The sequence below is a fragment of the Phoxinus phoxinus genome, assembly GCF_949152265.1.
Source record: "Phoxinus phoxinus genome assembly, chromosome: 2".
Classification (NCBI taxonomy): Eukaryota; Metazoa; Chordata; class Actinopteri; order Cypriniformes; family Leuciscidae; genus Phoxinus; species Phoxinus phoxinus.
In genome coordinates, this window is record NC_136877.1 from 40,367,900 (window position 1) to 40,392,350 (window position 24,451).

The 24,451-nt window shown below is 38.1% G+C and overlaps 1 protein-coding gene across 1 annotated transcript in view; it reads right to left on the reverse strand.

Annotated features, from left to right (window-relative positions):
• The window catches only part of LOC307011199 (diacylglycerol kinase delta), a 68,622-nt gene extending 45,200 nt beyond the window's left edge, over positions 1-23,422 (reverse strand). Inside the window, exons 1-2 of the mRNA XM_079636600.1 lie at positions 23,280-23,422; positions 20,661-20,896 (exon numbers count right to left, since the gene is read on the reverse strand). Of these exons, the coding sequence (XP_079492726.1) occupies positions 20,661-20,896; positions 23,280-23,403 (360 nt within the window). The 5' untranslated portion in view covers positions 23,404-23,422. The remainder of the gene's footprint in view (positions 1-20,660; positions 20,897-23,279) is intronic.
• Between the last annotated feature and the right edge of the window lie 1,029 nt (positions 23,423-24,451).

Genomic DNA, 24,451 nt, shown 5'->3' on the forward strand with positions numbered 1-24,451 from the left:
ACTGTAAAATGAATCATAAAATTACAACACTCAAACTATAAATATGAATTAAACTCACTGAGACTGTCGACGGTTTCTTTTCCATGCAGCATTTTATTATATCCATGTATGTGGTTGGTTACAGTCAAATCATATAGTGAAATCGCCCTCAAACTCTTCTGTCTTGCCTGCACTCGAGACGGTGACGTGAGCTCCACTGAAAGTCTTCTTTCCTATTGGTTGTCGCTCGCGAAAATCGCTTCTCATTTGCATAAAGTTGAAATTTCTCAACAAGAATCACTGTCGCTCGTGTCGCCGAAAGTTGCCAGCGCTCCTTTGAAATGAATGGGACCGTGTCGCTTTGTCGCTGCGTGTCGCTGGCGGTGTGAACGGGGCTATAGCATTCCATTTTTACCATAATGCTGTTTAAAAGTATGATACATTTTCAGTGACAAGACAATACCTTTACAATAACTGTTCTGGTAATAACCTTCTATCAATCTGACTGTCTGTGGGTGGGGGTACAAAAATGCAGAAGTATAATCTGTAGTTTTCATGAAAGCCCTGGAGCTGTCTAAAGTATGATGCGTTTATAATCATGACAAATAAGCGTGAATTTCTCGGTCCAGGTAACATGGAGAATTAGTAAACAGCTCATTTACATATACTACCAACATTGTAACAATAGAAAGCAGGTTGAAAATCTTTAAAGTTACACTTTAAGAGTGTACGCTAAAAACTACAATGCTAAATTCATCCCAGAGAGGGAACACCAGAGATAGATATAAAGAGAAATATTGAAAATATAGATTGTAAGAGCAGCGGTTATGAACCCAGCAGGTGTTTGGAGCCTTGCCTGAATCTTCTGCTAAAGCTCCAACGGTCTCATGTAGGTGAACATTTCTCATTATTCCTTGTTTCATCAAGCAATCATGGACAAGTGGTAAAGATTGAGAGGAGAAAATAATCTAACCACGGGAACACACACTCTGGTCCCTGGGGCACTGTGCAACACACACAGCTTGACACGATTAGAAACGCAGTGGGAGACAAGTTAAAACAGTACAGAAAGAGAAAGTGGAAAGGGGCTGGATAAATGGCACCCTGTCTATTTACCAGTGACATCTTTCCAATATCCAGCACCAGGTGATAAACAATGTGAGGAGAGAACAAGAAAGAGCGAATGATGGAGAGTTAGCCATAGAGAGAGGCTGCTAAACTATGTTAGAGTAAATATAAGAGGAAAACACACTTTCTCTGCCACACGCAGTCATTTCTCAATATTATTTCTTCACTTATCTCTCTCTCTCTCACACACACACACACACACACACACGCACACGCACACGCACACGCACACGCACACGCACACGCACACGCACACGCACACGCACACGCACACACACACACACACATAGAATTTCAACCCGTCACAATGTGGCTTTTGAGACAGAGTCAGTCAGAGGCCACAGACAGGGACCAAACTGAGAATAAATATAGCTGGACTAAATTTAATCTACAAAACTCATGAAAAATGATAGTAAGCACTGATTAGCATCAGGGTGAGAGGAGAGCACCAAAGACAACTCCCAATAACCCCGGCTCCGCCCAGCAGAATGCTGTGGTGAAATCCGTGCGTTGCAACCGGTCTCTGGTGTGCTCACTGCAATACCCAGCACTTTCATCGCACTCTTAGGCAAGTTTCTGACAGTTACAAAATACTGTAAGTAGATAGCAGTGTAGAGGTCAAAACATAACTGTGCTGGGTCATTCCAGTGGGCCACGGGGGTTCAGCTATTGCAAAATGTGCGTTTAACAAGACTTTACTTTAAGGAAGCCTGTTTTCATTGAGTAAAAAAAGTTTTAAAAAGTATATATGTCGCAATTGTGAGACACAATGTCACAACTGCAAGAAACACAAGTCATATTATGAGACAAAAAAAGAATAATACATGTACTGCGTTAGATTGAACTGAGAGGGATCATCACTTACATATTTGTCCTACTGTTAGTTGAACTGCTTCTATTGTTATCATTTGTAAGTGGCTTGGGATAAAAGCGTCTGCTATAAATTAATAAATGTAAAATATAAAGACATACAATGGTAATTATGATAATATGACAAATTTGCAATTGTCGAATATAAGTCACAATTAAGTGAAAATAGTCACAAATGTACAGTAAAGCCACAATTAGGAAAATAAATTTGCAGCTGCAATATTTAGTCACAATTGTCTTTTTATGTATTTTTTACACTGAGGTGGAAACAGGCTTCTATATTTCCATTAGCGGAGATGAGAAGTATTTTTTTTTTGTGTGTTTAATGATTAGAAGTTGTGTTTAGAGGGAGAAAATATAGTGGTGCTTACAGAAAAGGCAGATAACTTAACAGAAATTTAAATTCTGTCATGATTTACTCCTCATGCCATTCCAATCCTGTATGACATTTTTCTGACTGAAACATTCTTCAAAATATCTCTGTTAGTGTTCTTCAGAAGAAAGTAAGCCATTAAGGTAAAGCCATAAAGCCTTGTTGGTACATTCAAAAGTAAAAGTTTGTGACGTTTTGAGCAGAGGAAGCACGGATGTGGTTTGCAGTGCAGGACACAAAAAAAAAACATATATGGTGCTTGTGTTTTCTCTTACACATGCACATACAGATGCGGCGGTGTCTTCTTTTGCTTCATCTTTTTTTTTTTTTTTTTTGTCTCTGTTTCTATACTCAGCCATGCTTCTTCCTTCCCAAACCCTCAAACACACTTGATTGAGGAGGTGTGTGTGTGGGTGTGTGGAGAGGGTGCTTCAGTGCTTTCATCTCAGGGTGACACAGAATCCCTCCCCAGAATTATATCATCTGCACCTGCACTCAGTGTGTGTTTGTGTGTACCCTCTTGATGGTGACACTATATTAAGACGGCAAAACACGAGGAAGCCCTCCTCCCCCTCCTCAGAGTATGATTCAACAAAGCTTTATAGGAACAACATAGGGTAACAGTATAGCTAAAATACAGTATTACTGTACTTCTGTAGATTGTGCTTAAAAATACTTCAATGGATTGTTCACTCAAAACAAAACTTATTTAATAATTTACTCACCCTTATGTTGTTTCAAATCTTTATTATTTTCTTTCTGACTGAAATATCCTTTAAACTGATATTTTTCTACAGAAGAAAGTAAGTTATTGGGGCGATGCGCAAAAGAAAGTCTTACAAGTTTTGGCAGATTTTTCTTTTTTGTGTGAACTATCCCTTTAAACATAAAGTTGAGAATGGACCACAATTGTACAAAAATAATTTGAATATGGTAAGGTGACACGAATCAGTCATCCCCTTTGACATCAATTTTGAAACATACATATTTTTTACAATTCAGAATAAAGTGTGGTTCAGTTTTGAGTTTCACAACGGCCCATTCTACTCTTTTCTGCTCTGGTTTTCAGGTTTTTTTGTGCCTTTCCTGATTCAATGGCTAGATGGTAATAAAGTTCCTTTTCTCTTCTTAGGGACCTAAGGCATTGCAGTTTCCTTTGTAATTCCTTTGTTATTTCCCTGTCCCATCAATCCAAATAAATGTTTTTACCATGTTTAGTATCTGATATTTATGCTTGATTCATCAAAGATGCCAGTTGGAAACCAGGAGAAGAGTTTTAGGCTAAAACCAGCAAAAACAGTGGGAGCATGGAATGGAAATTTACCAATTTTTTTTATTTTAGAAAAAAAAAAAATCTATTTTTTAAATGCACCTTGACCACATATTTTTAAATCAAAATGTCATAACTCGACCTTCTGGTGAAACGGCATATTTGCGGCAGATCTGGTGACGTATGATGAACTTTCCCAATTATTAAATCAACATAAACCCCGCCCCTTATTTACAACTGACTGTAAGCTTGCATTCAGATCTACCTCCATCCAATCAACAACCGATGTATAAAACCAACCCACCTTCTTACACTTTTTTTTTACACACAATAGAGTGCCGTAATGACGTCACTTTGTAGGCCAACCCGGAAGTTAGCAACGCATGGGTTCCCTCGATCGAAAAGCTATGCATTTTCCCCATAGACTTTTGGAAAATCGCCAAAAATAAGATCTGTGTTCAACAAAGAGTTGTGAGCCTTACACGTTTTGTCTATCAAGATAATCTTTACAAGTTAATCCAAAATGTATACATTTTGAAGCCTAAATAAAGCCATCAGATATAAAATGCTAACGGTAGGCTATTAACGGACTACAGCACATCACTCTGACCATGGTTGCGGATCAACGTCATCATCAAGCTTCATCAAACTTTATTTAAAAAACACGCTCGCTCATTATGATCTGCGCTGTGTATGAACCCATGGTATGAACACTTATCCACTTTTTCATGAGAAATATTGCCCATTCGTTTTTTCCAAAAATGTTAGAAACTAATTTTGTTTATGCGTGCCTCTCTGAGATTTTTTTATCTTTTGTTAATGTTTTATTTATTTGTTTATTATTTTGTTAGTTTATATAAACCTTAATATTATTTTCTTTGTGATTAAGATTATTATGCCTGATCATTGTGCCCAAAATAAACTTTAATAAAGATTATCTTTCACTGTATTATGTTTGATTGTATGTTTGCATACCATTTGCTAATTCGCCAGAAAAAAACCGCGCTTTTACCATCTCAGAAGCACTAACGTTAAAACGAGCATATTTCATTCAACGACTTGTGGTTGCATCTCGGGACAAAACAAAACACCATTGTCGAACAGTCTCTCCACAGAAATAAAGAACCTGAGGCTGAAACACGGGTTAGTAGTGAGAGATTTCCTGTTTGTCATGATGACGTCTAAAGTCCCCGCCAAAGGATGTAGTCCCTTTTAGCAACTTGTTAGCAACCACCGTTTTTAAGTCACAATAAACGTTTAAAAAAATCACAAGCAGGTTATAACTGGTGTGTTTTATGTCATAGATCAAAACGCGAAAACATTTAGAGGCTTTGTTAACCACAGACATTATTTCAGGCGATTTAGCAAAAACCCATTCAAAAAACCCATAGACTTTAGGGCGAGGGAACCAGAAGTGCTAAAATGCTAACTCACTTCCGCGTTTTGGCCTACAAAGTGACGTCATAACTTCGGCACTCTATATGGAAGAAATTATCTGTCACTACTCTTTACTAAAGGGTGTACTTATTTTAAATATTTACAAATGAAGCAATTAAATTAAAGGAATAGTTCACACAAACATTTTTATTCTGCCATTATTCATGACTTTCTTTCTGCCAAACACAAAATAATATTTTTTGTCCAATGGAAGTCAAATGGGTCCAAAACTACAATGAACGAATTAATTAATGAATGAGGGATAATTAAGGGACAATTATCTGTAAAGCTGCTTTGAAACAATATTTATTTGAACTTTATTAGAGAATTTATTAGTACTATACAATTAAACTGGATAAGTTGAACATATCTTCTCTAGAGCTGTGACTATCATTTATTCTGAAAAAGACTTTTATGATGAAACACAGGAGGAATGTTGAGTGCTCAGGTCTTGCCAGAGATTTTGAATAGAAGAAATCGTTTTCTGATGGGTGTAATTGAAGCACTAAGGTTTGATTTAGTCCTGACTCTGCTGAAAAGGTGTTATAGTATGTCGTGTAAATGATACACGCTGCTCAAGGGTTCACAGACAGGATGTACTCTAACATTAAGTACAGACCTCAGAGCTGCAGGGTTTTTTTCAGACTCACACTCACACATGCACAACCATAAGGGTTTAACCTTACACCTTGATAGCCCAAACCCTAACCCTGTGTTTTCCTTCTCTCTGAGGAGTTTCTTTCTACTTACAGTACTTCATTCTCTCTCTGACACCTCTCCTTTTTTGTTTTCGTTACCTGAAACCACTTTTGTTTCACAGTCCCTCCTTCTTAGCTCTAAAAAGTAATTGCTATTCAGTATACAACATTACACCGAAAGCAAAAACACACATACACATGAGTACAAATAAGTGTATATCTGTTTGCACTGCGTGCTTCAAATCGAAGTGTGCACTTTGCTCACACCGGTGTTTTCCACATCTGAGTACGGCTCAGTTCACAGTGAATGAACTCCATCTCTGCATGTACTGCGAGTTTAGCGTGCATTTGGGAATGTAGCGACCACCAGTTACGCGTTATTTTCACATTTACATAATTTGTAACACGTTTGTAAACCTGTTTTCACAGAAAATTTAGTTTTACGCCAAAATAAAAGCTCAATTGCAGTTTCCGTCAAAATAAAAGCCTGAGGATTTATCTCTCGCAAGTGTAGAAATTTAGCCTGGCTCCGCCCTCCTATGTACTTCCGCTCAATTTTCATTTTCCTTCAGTACTACGTCTGGGATTGTGGTATATTCTTGGGTTTTCTCCGATAATTTTTTTACCGGTCCAATCAGTGAACACAGGGAGTGGCTGAGAACGATGACGTTGAGGTTGTGCGCTAGTTTGAGTCGTCATACGTCAAGACCAAACGTTAGTGATTGGTTATGGCAGATCCAGAGTACCTCTGCAGATCCAATAGTTTTAAACTTCAACAGAGTACCTCTGCAGATCCAATAGTTTTAAACTTCAACAGAGTACCCGCCTTCAAGGAAGTTAACGCTTGTCAATGGAGACTCTCTGTACAAATGAAATGTACGAGAGTCTGGTAGAACTAGGCTAGTAGAAATTAGGACAAAAGTATTGTAATTTCCTTACTGTAGCGTATATAATAATATAATATATATAATAAAAATATTAAAATATAGTATTTATAAATAATTACTGAATAATAACCTTAAAATTATTAATACTATTATTATTATATTCTAATTGTGTGGCTTCCTAAAACACAAGTGTGAATGTAATGTTGACTGAGACATTAGAAAAAGTTCAGGTAAAAGTCCATTTCAATTTTCAAAGAGAAAGAGAGAAAAGTCAACCTTTAGGATACTTTCGTACAGTCTATGTAGGTGCGTATGTGTGTGGGTGTGGGTGTGGGCGAATGGGTATGTATGAGAGATGCAGCAACTAAACATGTTCTCTGTCCTGGAGCTATAATCATAACATCATTCAGCAAAATGCTTCTTTCACTATATTTTAGCACAGTTCTGGATAAAACTCAGTCAAACCAATACCTAAACTCTTCTAAATAATACCACCTGCACACAAATTTGACACTGAGAACTGAAAACAACACCGTCCTACTTTGTTCGGCTACAATTCAGCCCTCTGAACAATGAGAGATGTTGCTCCATTCACAACGGAGAAACCTCAAGGAACTGATCGCTGTCACAACAGACCATCTACAGTTACAGACAAGAAACGCAGCCTGAATAGAATAAAATATGGATGAGATACACTCTCTCAAGTGCTTCATGTGGAGTAACACTGCTAGTGTTGTGAAATTAACAAGACGAAGGGACTTGTAGAAAACGTCTCTGTGATTTAAAGTGAAATATGAGACATCATTCTAGACTCCTCCTCTCTGGCATCAAACCTGACAGCAGGTACCACAGAGGGAGAGAGTGAGTATGTGTATCCTGTTCTAATAAGATTAGACGTTGAGATGGGATTAGTTTCATCTTGGCGACATTCCCATACCAGGCTGTCTTAAAAACAAGAGCATCTTCAGCTCCACTGTCAATATTTAAACTAAAATGATCACGAACAGAGCTTAACCTCACAGATAAGCATCTAACATCAGAAAAACAGACATAATGATTTAATAATTCAAATAATGTGTTTCTGCCTGATAAAACAGTTAAGGCGGATTTCAATTCTTCTCATGCAGATGAAACAGATTTGAGCCAAGCCTGCTGCAAATTGCCATGCTGTTCGAGGATGTTGGTTTGGCACTGGTATTTAACTCCACTGCTGTCCTACAATGATAATGCAGAACATGATAATAAAGCTAGTCATTCTCTCCTTCTCATCTCTCCCTTATCTTCCTCTTTCCATCTTTCTTCTTAGCTCATCCAGTAACCATGACCTGGAAGAGAGTGTCAGTTTCACCTACAAGGTGAATACAGGTAAAGTAGGACAAGTTCTAAAGTAAGGCACTTGAGTTTAATCTGTTCTGCACTAAGTTTGAAATATTCCCTCTATGCATTAGACACGATGAGCAAACCCTCTGCTAAATCACACCTCTCATGAGTGGCTTTCTGGGAAATCTGACCGCCATGTCACGTGTCACGGCACCCTGCTTGCTTGCAGTCTGTTTCACTCATCTAGCCAAATCTTCCTCTATATCTTTGTGTGTTTCTCAGTATGATCATTTTTGGACTCGATTCGGATGAACGTCACAGGAAATAACAAGCACACTAAAACCATCTTCCTGCAGACCTGACCACAGCCACAAATAGACTTGCACTAGCCTAAAAATGACTGACCTGCTAGCAACGCTTACTGGAAGAGAGAGAGAGAGAGAGAGAGAGAGAGAGAGAGAGAGAGAGAGAGAGAGAGAGAGAGAGAGAGAGAGAGAGAGAGAGAGAGAGAGAGAGAGAGAGAGAGAGAGAGAGAGAGAGAGAGAGAGGTAAAAGAGAAAGAAGAAGAACAATATGAAACTTCTTTACAAATGAAACCAAAAACCACTTCCTTCATGTACTGATGACAATGGCCCAGATATAGAAATGCTGATCCTTCCACCTCACACCCCAAACAGCTCAGTGTTAACAACATGTCACTTCTGTAGTAGTAGTTGACCTGACATTGGTAAACCAGCTGGCATTCCTTCAAATCGACTAATCTAAACCTCAGTCAAGAAACTGGAGGGCTTCTTTTGGAAACCAGATCATCTGCATTACGCATTCAGTTTGCATGCATCTGTGCTTAAATGTGTGCATTCATGTAAATTTAGGCTTTCACAGTGGCGTGTGTATGTGTGTTTACACTGCGGTGTTGTTTGGTGCAGTGCTGATGCATATGATCGCCTCTGAGAGCTTTTATACTGGACCGCTCCAGATTTGACAAGAGCCGGGCACAGAACAATGGCCTTTGATTAGAGAAGAGGTCTGTCTCTCTCTCCTCTAAAACTCCTCGAGTGGACCAGACCGATGAATGACTCATTCCTCCCCGTTGCTTACTCTCTCTCTTTCTCTCTCTCGGCTTCTGGCCTGCATGAATGTGTAGATTGTCACCATATCACTCTGGCACTGCTCATGCCCACAAAACCACCAGTTCTGACTCTTCAGACCATCCATTGCCAGTTCAGACCCTCTGTGACTATTTCCACATGCTCTATTTTTAATTGTGGACTTGTGCACAACTACGTCACGGCAGGTGTTTTGGGCATCTTTGAGTTCATCTTTGAATTCCTGCATTGTGTTTCATTCTGTTGCACGCAATATACCACCATAAATCACGTAATACCATTTGAAATATACTGTGGCACTGCTGGTATTTTGAGGCTCAGGCATTGCAAATCTACAGTCGGTGCAACCCCAATTAATGCTGTATGGAACCAGTGCTATATACGTACTAATAACATCTGACAAGTGTTGATTGGACTACAGTCATATCTGACCTAGATCAGCCTCTATGCAAGTGCATTGCTCATACTGGCGAACCCATCTGTGATCATCAATTGATCTGAAGATAGATAGTAAAAAAGAGAAAAAAAGAAAGAAAGAACAAAAGAAAAAGAAAAAAAAAGAAAGATAAAAAACAACAGCAACAACAATGACATCTGATTAAACTCTGTCTACACTAAAGTTGTGCCTCTCTGTCCTGACTAAAGTAACCCCTGGACGCTTCCTGTTATGTGGAGTGTGTAGTGTGAATCAAAACCCTCCGTTGCTATTTTTAGTGGCACAAAACATGCTCTGAAAAGCAGAGAGTGTCAAAAGAGGAAACACAGAAGTAGACTTCCTTCCTGCTTCAGTTTTCTTCATTTAAACTATACGAAAAAGAAAATAGATGAGAGAAACTGAGTGGGCGTCAACATGGCCTGATGGCTTCCATTTTGTCCTGACTGGAGATGCTACTGCTGCTGCTAAGTGTGTTTGTCATGACTGATGCTATATTGTGATGTGCTATCTGTCTTCATTAGCAAAGAAAAGAGATGGAAACTGACATAAACACTATTATCAATCATACTAACAACCCAGTAGCTCATTCTTCCTCTTTTTCACTGACACACATTAAACATTATGACTGGGGTAATTAATTTCACTTGTGTCTTACACCCGCAAAGTTTACAGCATTTGATTTTTCTGAACGCACAAAATAAAGGCTGTATTAAGCAACAAATCAATCAAACCAATCAAATTGGTTTTTGAACCAATCAAAACGTACTTGATGCTTATATACAGCTATGTGTTTCAACCAATGAGATTTCACTCTGGGCGAGATTATCCAGAATGACATGACAGAAATAGAAAGCAACTGACAGGCAGATTGGAGAGATTTGATTTACCAATTGTCACTTCATCGCACCTAGTTAGGGTGTAAAATAGATGCACAGTAGACGCATGTGCCAGGTTCCCCTGTGATGACTGAAACTAAAAGCTACCTGCTGCATCTGTGAACCTCTGTGCCTCTCGATCACTTGTCCTCTGCTCTCTCTGCCACCTGTCTCTCTCATACACATGCCCTCATAATGTGAGAAAGAGAGAGCTCATTATAGCAGGCTTTTCTTCAGAGGATAAAGGATTGCTAGTTTGTGTGCAGATCACTTATGGGCCCAGCAGAGCGAAAACAACATGAATGGAAGATGATAAAAAAGAAATGGTAGGAAATAAAGCATGTTGTACATGTGTGCCCTGTGCACTTACCATAAGAAATAAAGAAATAAAGAAAGAAAGAAAGAAAGGAAGTTCAGCATGAGCACTGACCATGAGTGTAGTCCGATCCCTGAATTAAGACTCTTTTGAGGTTCTTTTTAGTGAACCAAAACCTTACAACATTACCAGTCAGTCTCACCATTCACAAATCACGTATGATTCATATGAGCCGGTTCTTTTTACAGCATGACCAATGTAGTATTCTTATGAGTGGCGTCTTTTTTTGGCGAATCAAACACATACAGCACAACCAATTGGTGGTGGTTGAGGAGATTCCCCTCTTCTATGTAAAGCGCTTTGAGTGCTGAGAAAAGTGCTGTATAAATGTAATGAATTGTTATTATTATTAACCAGTGTAGACCAAATGATCCACAAACAAATCACTTTTTTCCATTGAATCAGAAACATACAATAGCCTCCGAAAATCACATTTGTCGACCACATATGACATTGAGGATACGTACTATATGCGGTAATTATAAAACTGACTGTTATTTATTTCTAGAATGTAATGGTTACTTTTCTAAACTGAGGAGCATCAATGACGTATGCAACCGAGACACAGATGTGACCAGTGAATAATGATTTACGAACAAACTAATTACTCATATGAGCCAGTTGTTTTTTGTTGAACCAATAACACACAGCGTGACCAGTGTAGTCAGAAAGACTCTTATGAGAATGAAAGAAGAAAACAAATTACATTTTGGTCTGTTATGCACTGTTTTTTAATATATATATACATACACACACAGAATATACAGTACACAGTGGCCCTCATTTATCAATCTTGCGTCGAAACGGGCGTATATGTTGGCGTAAGATTATGCTTACACTCCTCTCACCGCCTGAGCAAATTACCTATCACAATGCATTATTTTACAGCACGTGTTTTGAAACTATTAGCGTTGAATTTCGCATGACATCACATGTAATGGGGTGTACAATAGTGATGATGATGTGAATAATTGCATGACAATTTGTAATATTCTTCTTATTAGTAGGCTATTATGATTTTGATTATTAATGACGCTTATTGTTATTTAGAAGAAGAATGTCTTTGTTATTATTATTATTTGTATTATTATTATTTAAAAGAAGAAGAATGTCATTTTAATTATTTTGTCAGTCTGAATTATTTTTTGGTCATTGAAAGCCTTTCATTACTGAACCCAGTCCGTGCGCACCTGCCGGGCTTAACTCACAAAAATAAACACTGAAGTTTATCATTTCTATGTTGTTGTTATTTTACAGTGGGTCACAATATATCATATCTTTAGTTTGTCAGTGCGTTTTGTGGTGTTAGGAATTGTTTTTCTGCGCATTTCAGCACTAACTCAAAACGTGCGTACATGTACACCACCTCCTGAGCTGGCGTAGGATTTGAGCGTGCCGTACGCCAACTTCCATATTGATAAATCGCAAAGTCACCGTGGTTTTGGGTGTACGCTGGAAATTTGGTGTACGCACTTTTCATAAATGAGGGCCAGTATCTGTGTATGTGTGTGTGTGTGTGTGTGTGTGTGTGTGTGTGTGTGTGTGTGTGTGGCCAACTATGGGACAGAATTATGCTTTTAGAAAGTCGTTTTTAGACATTAAAAAGTCATTACAATCTGTGTAAACATTTTGGCAAAATTATGTTAATGAGATTGCAAAAATTCTTGAAAATTAAAAGAATCTTTAATGGAACTGTTAAGGGACCAAAATCATTCAATAATCAATATTAATCATTATAACCTAAATTATTGAATTCCTTGTGATTCCTTATTCCCAGTAATCTGGCTATCACCAGACCAAGCTCATTAGTCGAACATTAGTCGAAGGAGTCTGCTCTGTATTTCTACTGCGCAAGAGGCGTGATCAACGGGCAGTTCAAATGACTCTGTATGCAATTGGAGTCCTTCAACCAATCAGACGCGAAAACTCCAGTTTGCACAAAACAAACGTGTTGGTTTGTAGCATTGATCAGCGGTTTGCAGAAGCAGCAATGACATTGAGCAATTTTTGCAGGTTGTGCAAAAAAAAAAAAAAAACATGAAAGTGAGTGATATATTTACACCCAGTCGAGCGATTTGTTTGCTAAAATAAAGAAGCCATATAGAAGCCATATAAAGAAGCCATATGAACATCGTCGAGAGGTTAAAAGGAATTGGATTCGTCGCTTCTCTATAGTTATCATGTTAAATCCGCCAATAGCGCGCCAGGTGGTTAAGCCAGTTTGTGATTGGTTCCCGCAAATTTGGAAAGGAAGCAGGAGAGATAAAAGTACAGGTTTCCAGCCTGAGCTGCAGGGCGAAATCAAATCGCCGGCAGATCGGGCTGGGTTTACCCAGCCTATATTCCTAGTGCTATTCATTTATTTTATCTAAAAAAGCTTTACATTAGTACACCTTTAAACAGCTCCTCTGTTTCCAAACACATATACACAAAAAATGCTCCATCTCATCCTCTCTCTCTCTCTCTCTCTCTCTCTCTCTCTCTCTCTCTCTCTCTCTCTCTCTCTCGCACACACACACACACACGCACACGCACACGCACGCACACGCACACGCACACACACACACACACACACACACACACACACACACACACACACACACACACACACACACAGACAGACAGACACGATCTGACAGCTATTCCTGTTATTTAAATGCTCTGCAATCTTCCTGTCGCTTCGGCACCTTCTGGACAAACCAGAGATCCTTCAGGCCTCTGTCAGACCCTTTCTTTCACTCTCTTACACTGTCTCCCTAACTCTCTCTCTCTCTCTTCTCCTATCTTCTCCATTTCTTCGCTCCATTGCCTTAATGGACTGTCAAGGCAATGATGGACGGTGCTTTTCTAATTAGGTTTTCAAGTTTAACCCAGAAAGAAAGAGAGTGAGAGAGAAAGAGAGGGGTGATGAGAGGAAGAAAGACAGAAAGGGAGATAAAAAAGAAAGAGATATAAATGAGACAGGTACAATGTGAACGCAAAAAGGGAAACAAATGATAAATCCTCAGGAGAAAAGAATCAAAGGGTTTAGAGTTATGGTTCAGTTAATCTAAAAATAAAAATTAGTTCGATCAGTTAATTTTAACTCATTATTTACTCATGTCATTATCCATATGCTATTATTATTTCTGCTGAACACGTTTTAAAATGTGTTACACAGCTTGCCAGTTCATACTGTAGTTACCAGTGCCCTAAAATACACCATAAAAGTAGTACTACTCCATCTCTTCTGAATCTTCAGACAGTTTGATTTGAGGGACAGACCAAATAACAGCACACAGTTTTCAACAACACTAAATAATAGATTTTTTGGGGGAGATGTAATTACAAGGTCATGAAAAAATATGCATCAAAGTCTCCCTTGTGTCTTCTTTTACTAGTTCCCCTGTTCTCTCTCTTTGTCCTTTGTAATAATGTATTTAAGGCTGTCTTCCTCCACATGGACCCATAAAATCCACTAGGACAGAACATCAATACAAAAGGGGTTTAAAGTCTCCCGGTGAAAGAGATTAGAGACAGACATTCAGTCTGTCTTTGTTTCTAATTACTTTTTACTTATTAAAGACAATTATCTGTCAACATAATGTGATGTCAATAAGAAAACAAGGTTCTATTTTAGGTCTAATGTGATTATGACATCCTGTCTATATATCCTAAAGCTAAAACGCCAGTTAAGACAAGATAAGTGGAGTAAAGATGTCTAGTTGATTTTTTAGCAGAATTCAGTTACAGCTCTTTCAGTCTTGGACATATTTGACATAGGTGATACTAGAAAAAATGCAATTGCTACAGTAAGAGTAAGCGACACAGGTCTTGAATCCCCAAAATGAACTATATAATCCCTTTTTTAGGTTACCCAAACCATTAAAGAGCCATAAGTGGTGGGTTGAGACTCAGGGTTAAACTCACTGTGACTCTCAGATAACACATAAGGTCAACTTCTGGGAAACGCAGCAAAGGGAAAAACACAGTCATTCCTAGACATATGAGACTACCCGGTTCCTCAAGTAATTCTACAGGGGTTTTACACACACACAACATGACCCTTGACCTCCTCCTGAATACAGTTGGTCTTCAGTATCATCTACATGACTGTTCAAACAAAAACACCCAGGAGCACATGAAACATTCACAGAGCTCTCATCATCCACATGGTCTGAATGTACAGGCTTCTCAAGACACCTAGGCAAATTTTCACATGTTGCTACAGTCTTCTTGGAAGAAGTTCCTAAATGCAAACCAACTATAAACAGTAAGAACAGATTGAAATACAGAAGCTGTGGCACAGTGGTGATGTCTGTACTAAAATTATTTAAAATAAAAACTAAAACACTTAACATTAAGATCAGTATTTTCAAATGCTACAAGTGAAACTGTGTAATAATCTATGGCATGAAGACAGTAATTTTGAGATCTTAAAGTTTTTGCATTTAATGGTGTTATTAAATTCTTAGTGTTTTTAAAAATGAACTTTAAGTGAGCATTAGGCAATGGCAAAAAAAGAGAAAGAAATGAGCATGAACAATTAAATATCCAATATCGGCCATACTGTAACATGCCCATTTGAAGAAAAAAAGACATACAGATTAAATGAAAAATAAATAAATAAAAAAACATTTTATGTTACGTTTTGATTTAACAACGTTGGTTCCAATGTCAAATAATAACATCACCATAAAACAACATCAACTGGAAAAAATAAGATATATTTATCCCCCAGTGTCACACCCACAGTGAAAGCACTCATCTTCACTTTTCCGTTTCTAGCCTTATTTTGACATCTTACTAGAATTTTGTTTTTCTCAAAATGTTTTGCTTGGTCTTTTGCTACATCATTTAGTCACCTTGCCACTCACCCGGCACGCCTTGCATTTCCTGCTCAATTTCTTTCACAATTACAGCTTTTCGAACTGTTAATATAAAGTGTTGCTTTTGTATAAGACCTCTTTCTTTAGAAAAAAACTAAATAGCTGGACACCAGTCATCCTCGTTTGGTCCGAGACACGGCTAATTAGTTGTCATGGAATTCTGCCCTTTCTGAATTATGTCTTGTGTCATTCCGTTTCTCAGCAAATGGACTGAATGTGTCTCCCAGCTATAACACACACAAAACACAACAACACACATTCTTTTCCTCCTTGCCTGCCTCCAGTTTCTGCACACAAAATTAATGAGGGCACTAACAAAAAGGGCAGCGAGAGAGAGAGGGCGAGAGAGACAGAGCTTATGTAATTCTTTACCCCTTGGAGAGGAAGAAATAGAATAGGGCCATCTAACACAGAAAGAGTTTTGACATTGCACACTGATAAATGAGACCCTCAGAGGAAACCTGTTACAGGATAAACCTACACACATCACTGTTACTCTCTTCTTTTTCCTAATTCACAAACACACAACAAACTCTTTCTACAACATCTCAATTTGTCTCTATTTTTTCTCTCTTCACACCACAGTTCAAGGATGACAGTTTTTAACTGCCTTGAACAAATCATCATTCATGTCACCCAGGCTAGCAATGTAATGTGGCAAAAGATTTACATCAGCACAATTGAGCAGGATTTGCAAAACATTGTTTGTTAAGCCCTGCACACACTTATTTCTCAGATCTCCTCCTATTGACTAATCCTGTCATCATTAACATAATCATAGATAGGAACACACAGGGCATGTTTGGAATGGCACATTACCTACTCTTTTGTAATGAATGTAGTGTGCAGCATACCAGAAATGAAATGTGTTCAGCTTGACCTTTCTAGGATTACGATCTGAGTTTATCTGTAATAATTATATAACTTTAAAAAAAAAACGGAAGCCAATCTAATACATACATTCCAAACACCATTTCAAAAGTTTACGGTCAGTATGATTTTTTTTTTTATGTTTTTGAATGAAGGCTGCATTTATTTGATCAAAAATACAATGAAAGCAGTAATATTGTGAGATATTATTACAATTTGAAATTCTATTTTAATTTTTTTTTTTTTTTTCTATTTAAAAATATTTAAAAAAGTGTGTTTTATTCCAGTGATGGCATAGCTAAATTGACGTGAACGACGCACCGTGTCACATGATCCTTCAGAAATCGTTCTAATATGCTGATTTGGTGCACAAGAAATATTTCTTATTGTTATCAATCTTGAAAACAGTTGTGCTGCTTTTTGTGGAAACTGATACATTATATTTAGCATTCTTTGATGAACAGAAAGTTCATCAAAAGAACATCATTTATTTGCAATAGAATGTATTTCTCACGAACATATTAATAATGCCGGATAAAAGTATTAATTTAGGCCTAGACCAATTTTTAACATTCAGGGTGTCAAATGTACAGTAGTAACTTAAAACACACTTTTTATATTGTTATATCCAATACATTTCAGTCACTGCTCACTTCTCTATTTGAAGGAGATCATCAAAACGCTCATATGGGGTAACTGTCTAAGACATCTACAAAACGCACAACACGTTGTTAACTTTGATTCTACCCATTTAAATGTCAGTGTGTGCAAGCCAACAACAGGTAATAAATGAACCCAGTCAGGCTGAAATGACATGTCACACGTAGCATGGTTTAACAAGTATGCTAATGAAGGGGAAATCACTAATGAGCAAAAGGAAGAAGCATGCAGTGTTTCATGACACCAATCTAAGCTCACACACAAACAGACAATTACTTTTCATCGTTGTTTCATCACTGTACTCAATTTCAAATTCTGCATCGCCATTAGCCTGTCATTAGTCTCATAGTCTGATGACCCTCCAACAATCCATCAGCATTCATTGACTGTCTGATGCATATTGCACACAGAAATAGCAAGCATTGATTGCTATGGTCATTTCCGGTCTGATTGGCTGGCTTTACGCAACCTCTCCGGGTGTAAGTACACACTGGTTTTTTGATTAGTGCTGTCAAAATTAGCGTATCACAGGAAGCAATAATTATTGTGGCATAATCTATTGAAGATAAAAATGCCTCTGAATCCGGGTTCAGACTACAGGAGTTTATAAATCTTAACCGACTGCTAAACCCGGTTGCATCACGGACATAAGGGGAATCTTCACAGATTTTCTTCTTTCAAATCTCAAACCTGTGTACAAGCTACAATATTTGAAAATTGTGGCTTATCACACACTAGACTAAGATTATCATGCCAGATTTAGCACCTCACATGATCTCACCGGGGAAGCGGATGCAAAAAAAAAAATGGAAACTGTTGCGGCAACTTGCTGTAGATATTATATGAGGAGACATTAAAGGCAGTCATATTCGACCAGCTGTTCCTCCATCTCCGTTGCCAAAATTAGTTGACTCGTCTCTCTCATTAGCTATTGTGGAAGTACTTATGTAGTCATAATCATCCCAATTTAAAATCCTAAATATCAAACATGTTTGATTTGGTCGAGGTGGCCCTGATGTGTCCGCGAGCTTATCGGGAGGTTTAAGATTTGACCTGTAAACGCCTCACATTACCAGATAATCTGGACCGAACATCTGAGTCGACCAATGGCTTGTCATACAGAATGATTCATGAAATGATATCATTACCGGCCCTTGCAGTGACACGTCTTAAAATATGGCACTGCCATTGTTTTGTCTCAAAATGCGCACCAGTAATGTTTTCTAAGACACTATTACAAAAGCTACTTAAATGTCCTAATTGAATTTAGGCCTAATCCTGGCTTAATCTAAGCCCTGTCTGTGAAGTGTGAAACCAGGCCTACAGTACATGCTGCGTACAAATACTCAGGTCCAGATAATGTAAAAAAACAAAACAACAAAAACAGAAACAGCAGCTGTCAGCCTAAAGCTCTTTATCTCAAGTAGTAAGGAGAGTGCTTGTAAGCACACCCTTATTTCCTGTCAAAGTGAATGTGTATGTGAAAAATGTAAATAAAAACCACAACATTTTCATAGATGTCTCCCAAGGGACATTTTGTCTGAGATTTAAATAAGATAAACGGAGATATTTGTGAAACTATCAAGCATAAAGTACATTCAAATTTTTTCTGTGAAAAATATTTTAAAAAGAAATTCACCTTTATTCAGCAAGGGTGCATTAAATTGATCAAACGTGACAGTGAATAATTTCACATTGTTACAAAAAATTATTTCAAATAAATGCTGTTCTTATGAGCTTTCTATTCTTCAAAGAAACCTAAAAAAGGATTATTGTTTCCACAAAAATATTAACCAGCACAACATTGATAATAATAAGAAATGTTTCTTGAGCACCAAATCAGCATATTAGAATGATTTCTGGAGGATCATGTGACACTGAAGACTGGAATTAATGATGCGGAATAAATTATATTTTAAAATACATTAATAACAAACAAACACAGTCTTGGTGAGCATACATCTTAATGACCCCAAAAATGTCCAGATTGTAAGAATAGAATTATCAAATAATTTCTACATAAAGTTCTAGTGAAGCGTTAGACATTCATTGACAAAATGAAACGTTAACTTATTTGGCATCTGTGTAATTGCCTGATTCAATTAGTTCAGCTTCATTGGCTTGCTGATACTGACTAATATTCTGCTCATTTCATCAACCGCACTGTCAAGATAAACATGACTGACATGAGCTGATCTGGGATCAGGTTCATCTTATTACAGCTATGATCTAAATGTTCATGTACAAAAAGCCATTGCTTATTTGAGATCTGCTTACTCTAAACAGATCAGATGGTTAAACTGATCTGAGGTCAGTTTTCAGCTATTTAACAGAAAGGAATGGAAGGTGAAGTAGATAAAGGCCTGATCTGCACACAGATAAAGGCCTGATCTGAGATCGGTTTAAAGGTAAGCCTAAAGCTTATATGATTTGTTATGGTGGCACTGCAATAAACCTTTGAACTCTGTGAGTAGCAATACAGAGTCTTAAATGAAAAAAAATGAAAAGAAAGTTCAATGGGCCTGGTTACTAAGTTATTGCTAAGCTTAACAGTGGGCGAAAGAGCAAACTAACATTACATTGTTCTGTTTCAATGACACCAGACTCTCATGCTACAAAACAGGTGGCCTCACTGTTGCAGTCACATCTAACACTCAGGACCTGACATGGGTCAAAGGAGAAAGGTCACCTGACACATAAATACTGAATTGTTGGGGGTGGGAAGCACAGGTGAGACACTAAATACTGATACACTTTCTGCCTGCAGTGCCTGTCGTCAATATGAAGTTTATATATATATATATATATATATATATATATATATATATATATATATATATATATCAATTTAGGACACATTTTACACTGTCTGCTCAACAATTCTAACAATTCTTCTGTCCTCATCTTCTCACAATGCAACACAAAGCTGACACAATAAACAAAGATGTGTGAGGGCGCAAGGGTCAGAGAAGCCCTCATTGTGTTTTTGAACAGCCTGACCTCTACACCAAACTGTCAAATCATTCTGCAAGGAAAATGCTATTTTAAAATGAACTCAATTAATAAACAGCATTTGGGCTTTTGATTAATAAAGAACATGTGCATCGACTTTGTAGACGAGGTTCTGCCATGTGTAACACAATAAGCTTGCTAATGACTGTCTCATATCCTTTTGCCGTTTCAGGAATAAACATTAGTCCAAACTGACATTGATATTGTACATACGCTGTACTAGTCATCATAGCATGCCAAGTATTGACTGATTCTGAGCCATCAGCGACTGTCCCCTGGATCAATATGCACTCCAGCTACAACCATACAATGTGTGTGCGTGTGTGTGTGCGCGCGTGTGTGCACATGGGTATTGAGCCCTTCATCTTTTGGGGTGTCCTAGTGTGACTTCAGCAACTTTTCTCACAGAAAAAATTCTCTACTTAAAAATAAAACAATAAATAAAAAAAATATTTGGCCGGTTATCTTTTTCTCTCTCATATCCCTAAATCCTACCTTGGCTCTAATCTGACCGGACGTGGACACTTTTCGGATGAGTTTGTGCGAGGTCTCCTCCGGCTCCCCGTCACTGTCCGATGATTCGTCACCAGGCTCGGCTTGAGGGTCCGGAGAGGTCAGGGACTCCCGGGGCTCCCCGACATAAAGGACATTTGGATTGAACTTCGAGGCCATGACTGTGCAGGGGACAGGATTTTCACTGCACTTGAGTCCTCCTTCGTGCCAAGTCAGCTCTGAAACGGAGAAGGCATTGCTCAACGGCAGTATTGATTCCCAAAGAGACCTCTTCTGCTTTCATTTTAGACCCAGGAAGCTCTAGAAACTAAAATTTTCATAGCAAATTCATTTCCTCTATTTTGATTGGTTTGAGCCAAAAAAAAAAGATACCAGTGAACAAACCAAAGGCCAGTTAACAGCAACATGGACATAATAGGCGGAGCCTGTATAAGGCTGAGACTAGCATGGAATTTTCTCACTCAAACCACTGACTGCTTCTGCTTCTGATTGCTTTCAGAGGGAAGATCTGCCTGTAGTTAACTGCTGGTCTAGGATCAGTTTTCTCCATAATTATAGAATATTGGTGGAACGGATTTTGGTGTTTCCGCTCTTGAGAGTCTCAAAGGTTTCTATTTACAACATGTTTTCCAGCGTTGAGCAATGTAACCAATCACAAACGTATCTGTTGATTTCTTGAACACAATGGCCAATCAGACGTGTTTAAGTTAGAATCAATCCACTCACCGCTCAAAGCGCCCGAGTGTTTGTGTGAGTTCTGCACGCTCGCAAATCCTCTTGTTATAAGTTAACTTATAACAAAGTGTATACATTATGTAGGCTAAAAAAGAGATTCATTGTGCAGTCAGCTTCATTGATTATAGCGGAACTTTGTGAGATTGCGTTGAATCGAGATGAGAGACAGTTTTTTAGTGATTATATATAATATTATATATCATTCATTCAGAATTTTAATCAAACTTTTGTTTTGTTGCATTAGGTAAGACCATGTTTATTTTTTTATCAAATTAGCTGCTGTGCCAAATCACGCGTAGTATGCATGCTTTTCTGTTTAAATTATAGTTTTTGCGAACATAGACTGGAGCGTTTAAACTGGGATGTGGAGGTTGTTGCTAGGTGATACGTAACTTGAAACTATTTGAAGACATTTTATTTAAATGTGTTTATAAGGAGGAACTAGCCACTACCTGGAGTTGGTTCACCCTCCGCAGGGGATTATTTTGTCTATTGCACAATAGCATTATGGGTCATTGGGGGAAAAAAGGGGGGTAAATCTTCTAAAACACAATGCTTGTGATTTTTTTTTATTCATGTTTGTTTCGTGCCTAAAAATAAATGTAAAAAAGTTGTGTAACCACCAAGTACAAATACTTAAATCTTATAGGTGAGTGTATATCACCTATAAGATTTTACTCTTTTCTCATCACATTACAAAAAGGGCTTCCTGCACATTGGCTATGACACTGATTTGGCAGACACAAGTTTTTAAATAGCCTATTAATAATATTTTACAACAAAATTTATTCATTGCTCTTTTTTAAGAAATAAGACAAAACTTATTTTTTAAATTCCCTTTTATCAGCCTTTAATTATTTAAAAAAATATATATATATATAGCCTAGGCTATATATCTCCAGATTTAAACCATCACACACTTGTTTATACTTTAATCCTCACAACATCACATATCCAATGGATTTTTAATTCAGAGAGTGAAAACATTCATCATACAATGTATAATGCATTCAGGTCACTTTATGAATTGCATTTTGAATAAAAATAGATACAGACAAAATAATGAGCGACACGTCGTTGACCCTTATGCAGACGGTGAAGCCCATTAGCGCTCAGGATCGATACAAACCCATCTGACATAATCCACAGACGGTCGCTGTCAGCCAGGGCTTTGAGAGATGCATGAACTCGCTGACTGTTGCGCCGCGCGTGTGTTCACAGCTGCGCATTCGTTGCGCTCACAATCATCTGATTCCGCGACACTCCGAGTCCGTTATCACCTTTCTATCTGTTAATAAAATTAATACGCCTCTTGTCCCCAACATATTGCCTTAACATGTCTCCATGTCCAAAACACGACGCTTTCTGCAAGACTTCAGTCTATAGCACACACATCTCCTGTAAACATGAAATAACTACCTGTTATGATGTCGCGCGCTGGCTGTCTACGTGTGAAAACGAACCAGTCGCTTTGCAGAGCAATAAAGAGACGTTCCACTCAATAATGACATTACTAATACTTAAACGCAGGCGTCTAATGGGCTTTTGGATTTGAGGAGATTATTTTTTTTACAGAGATATCTCTGACTCACCAGCACCAGCTGTGTTCTCGTGTCTTTCCAACCCAAAACAGCGGTGTTACAGGCAGCATTTATGTTGTACATAAACAATTTAGCGATCTCACGCGAGCAGCAATCTCCGGCTTCGTCATTTGAATAAAACTGTTAACGGTTTGATTCATTTAATGCTCGCGGCACTCGGCCATCACTTTCTGAATGGACAAATAGACTCAACTGTCACTCTCGCACACGATGCCGTCTGCGGCGGTTGGACCGACTAAATGAAAAGGTGAATGTGGTGTTTTACCTCTATAGTGCGTTGTCTGCTCCCGTTGACCCTCGTGTGTATATGTGTGTGTGTTCTTGTTGCTCTTGGTGGGCTCTCGCGCAGCGCGGTTAGATACTGTCAAATCTGCTTCTGTCGCGCACATACGCGCGTGTACGCATAGCATCGGATAAGATTTGAATCGAATGGGAGGGGTGGACTAGAGCGCGAGAGCGTCTGTGTGTCAGCACATCTGGATGGCTTGACAACAGATATATGTTTGAGAGATTAGCCTGATACTTCCTCACCTATCGTTTTACTGCAGTTCTCTATGCAGAAACAATGCTCTACAGGAACGCGTCTGAAACTTCAGACTGTCAGGGTGTTTATTAGGATCGAAGAAGAAATATGACTTGTTGCTATACACATCGAGCTGATTGACAGTGTTCTTCTGAACATTAAGACTCAGGTAATAATGGGTCAGACAATCACAGCATCAGGTCTAATGTGCTTTTAAGAACATGGACGTACTTTTTTATTAATAATAAATTATATTGTGGACTTTGGTCCCTAATGAGGTTTCTTAACAAAATACCTGAATTTAGGAACCCCAAAAGCAACAATCAGACATGTCAAGGTAATGCAGTTGACTAGTAGCTAGCAGGAAGTGCAAGAGAGAGGAGACTTTTTACACCACTAATATTTACACTGTGATATACAGCTATATAACCGACTTCACCTACACAAGCTCCACTCTTGACCAAACAAACCCCTCAAAACTTTACCATAACTATTCTTAATCTTAGTGTAACATTTCATTAAACGCTATAGCTTGTCTCTTTCTGCATATGTTGTTCTAAAAAATAAATGAATAAACAAACAAATAAACACACACAAAAAAAAACTTTCACAAACGTACACTTACAAATTCACACTTACTTTCACAAATTAACGATTTCTCTGCAAATCTGGTCCCCAGATTGAATGCGGAACCAAAAATCCCCTGCCCATTTTCAGTTAATGCCACGAGAAGAAAAAAAAGGTGTTTAGTTTCAACATGAATGGATGAAATAAACTTCCATTTTACACATTTAAGTGATTTGCACACAATGAAATGAAGTCATAATAAGACGTTCAAGACTGGTGTGGGAGTAAAGTGAGACAACTTTAGTGTGTTTGAGTACTTTACATCCTTGTTTTTTTCTGTCCCATAG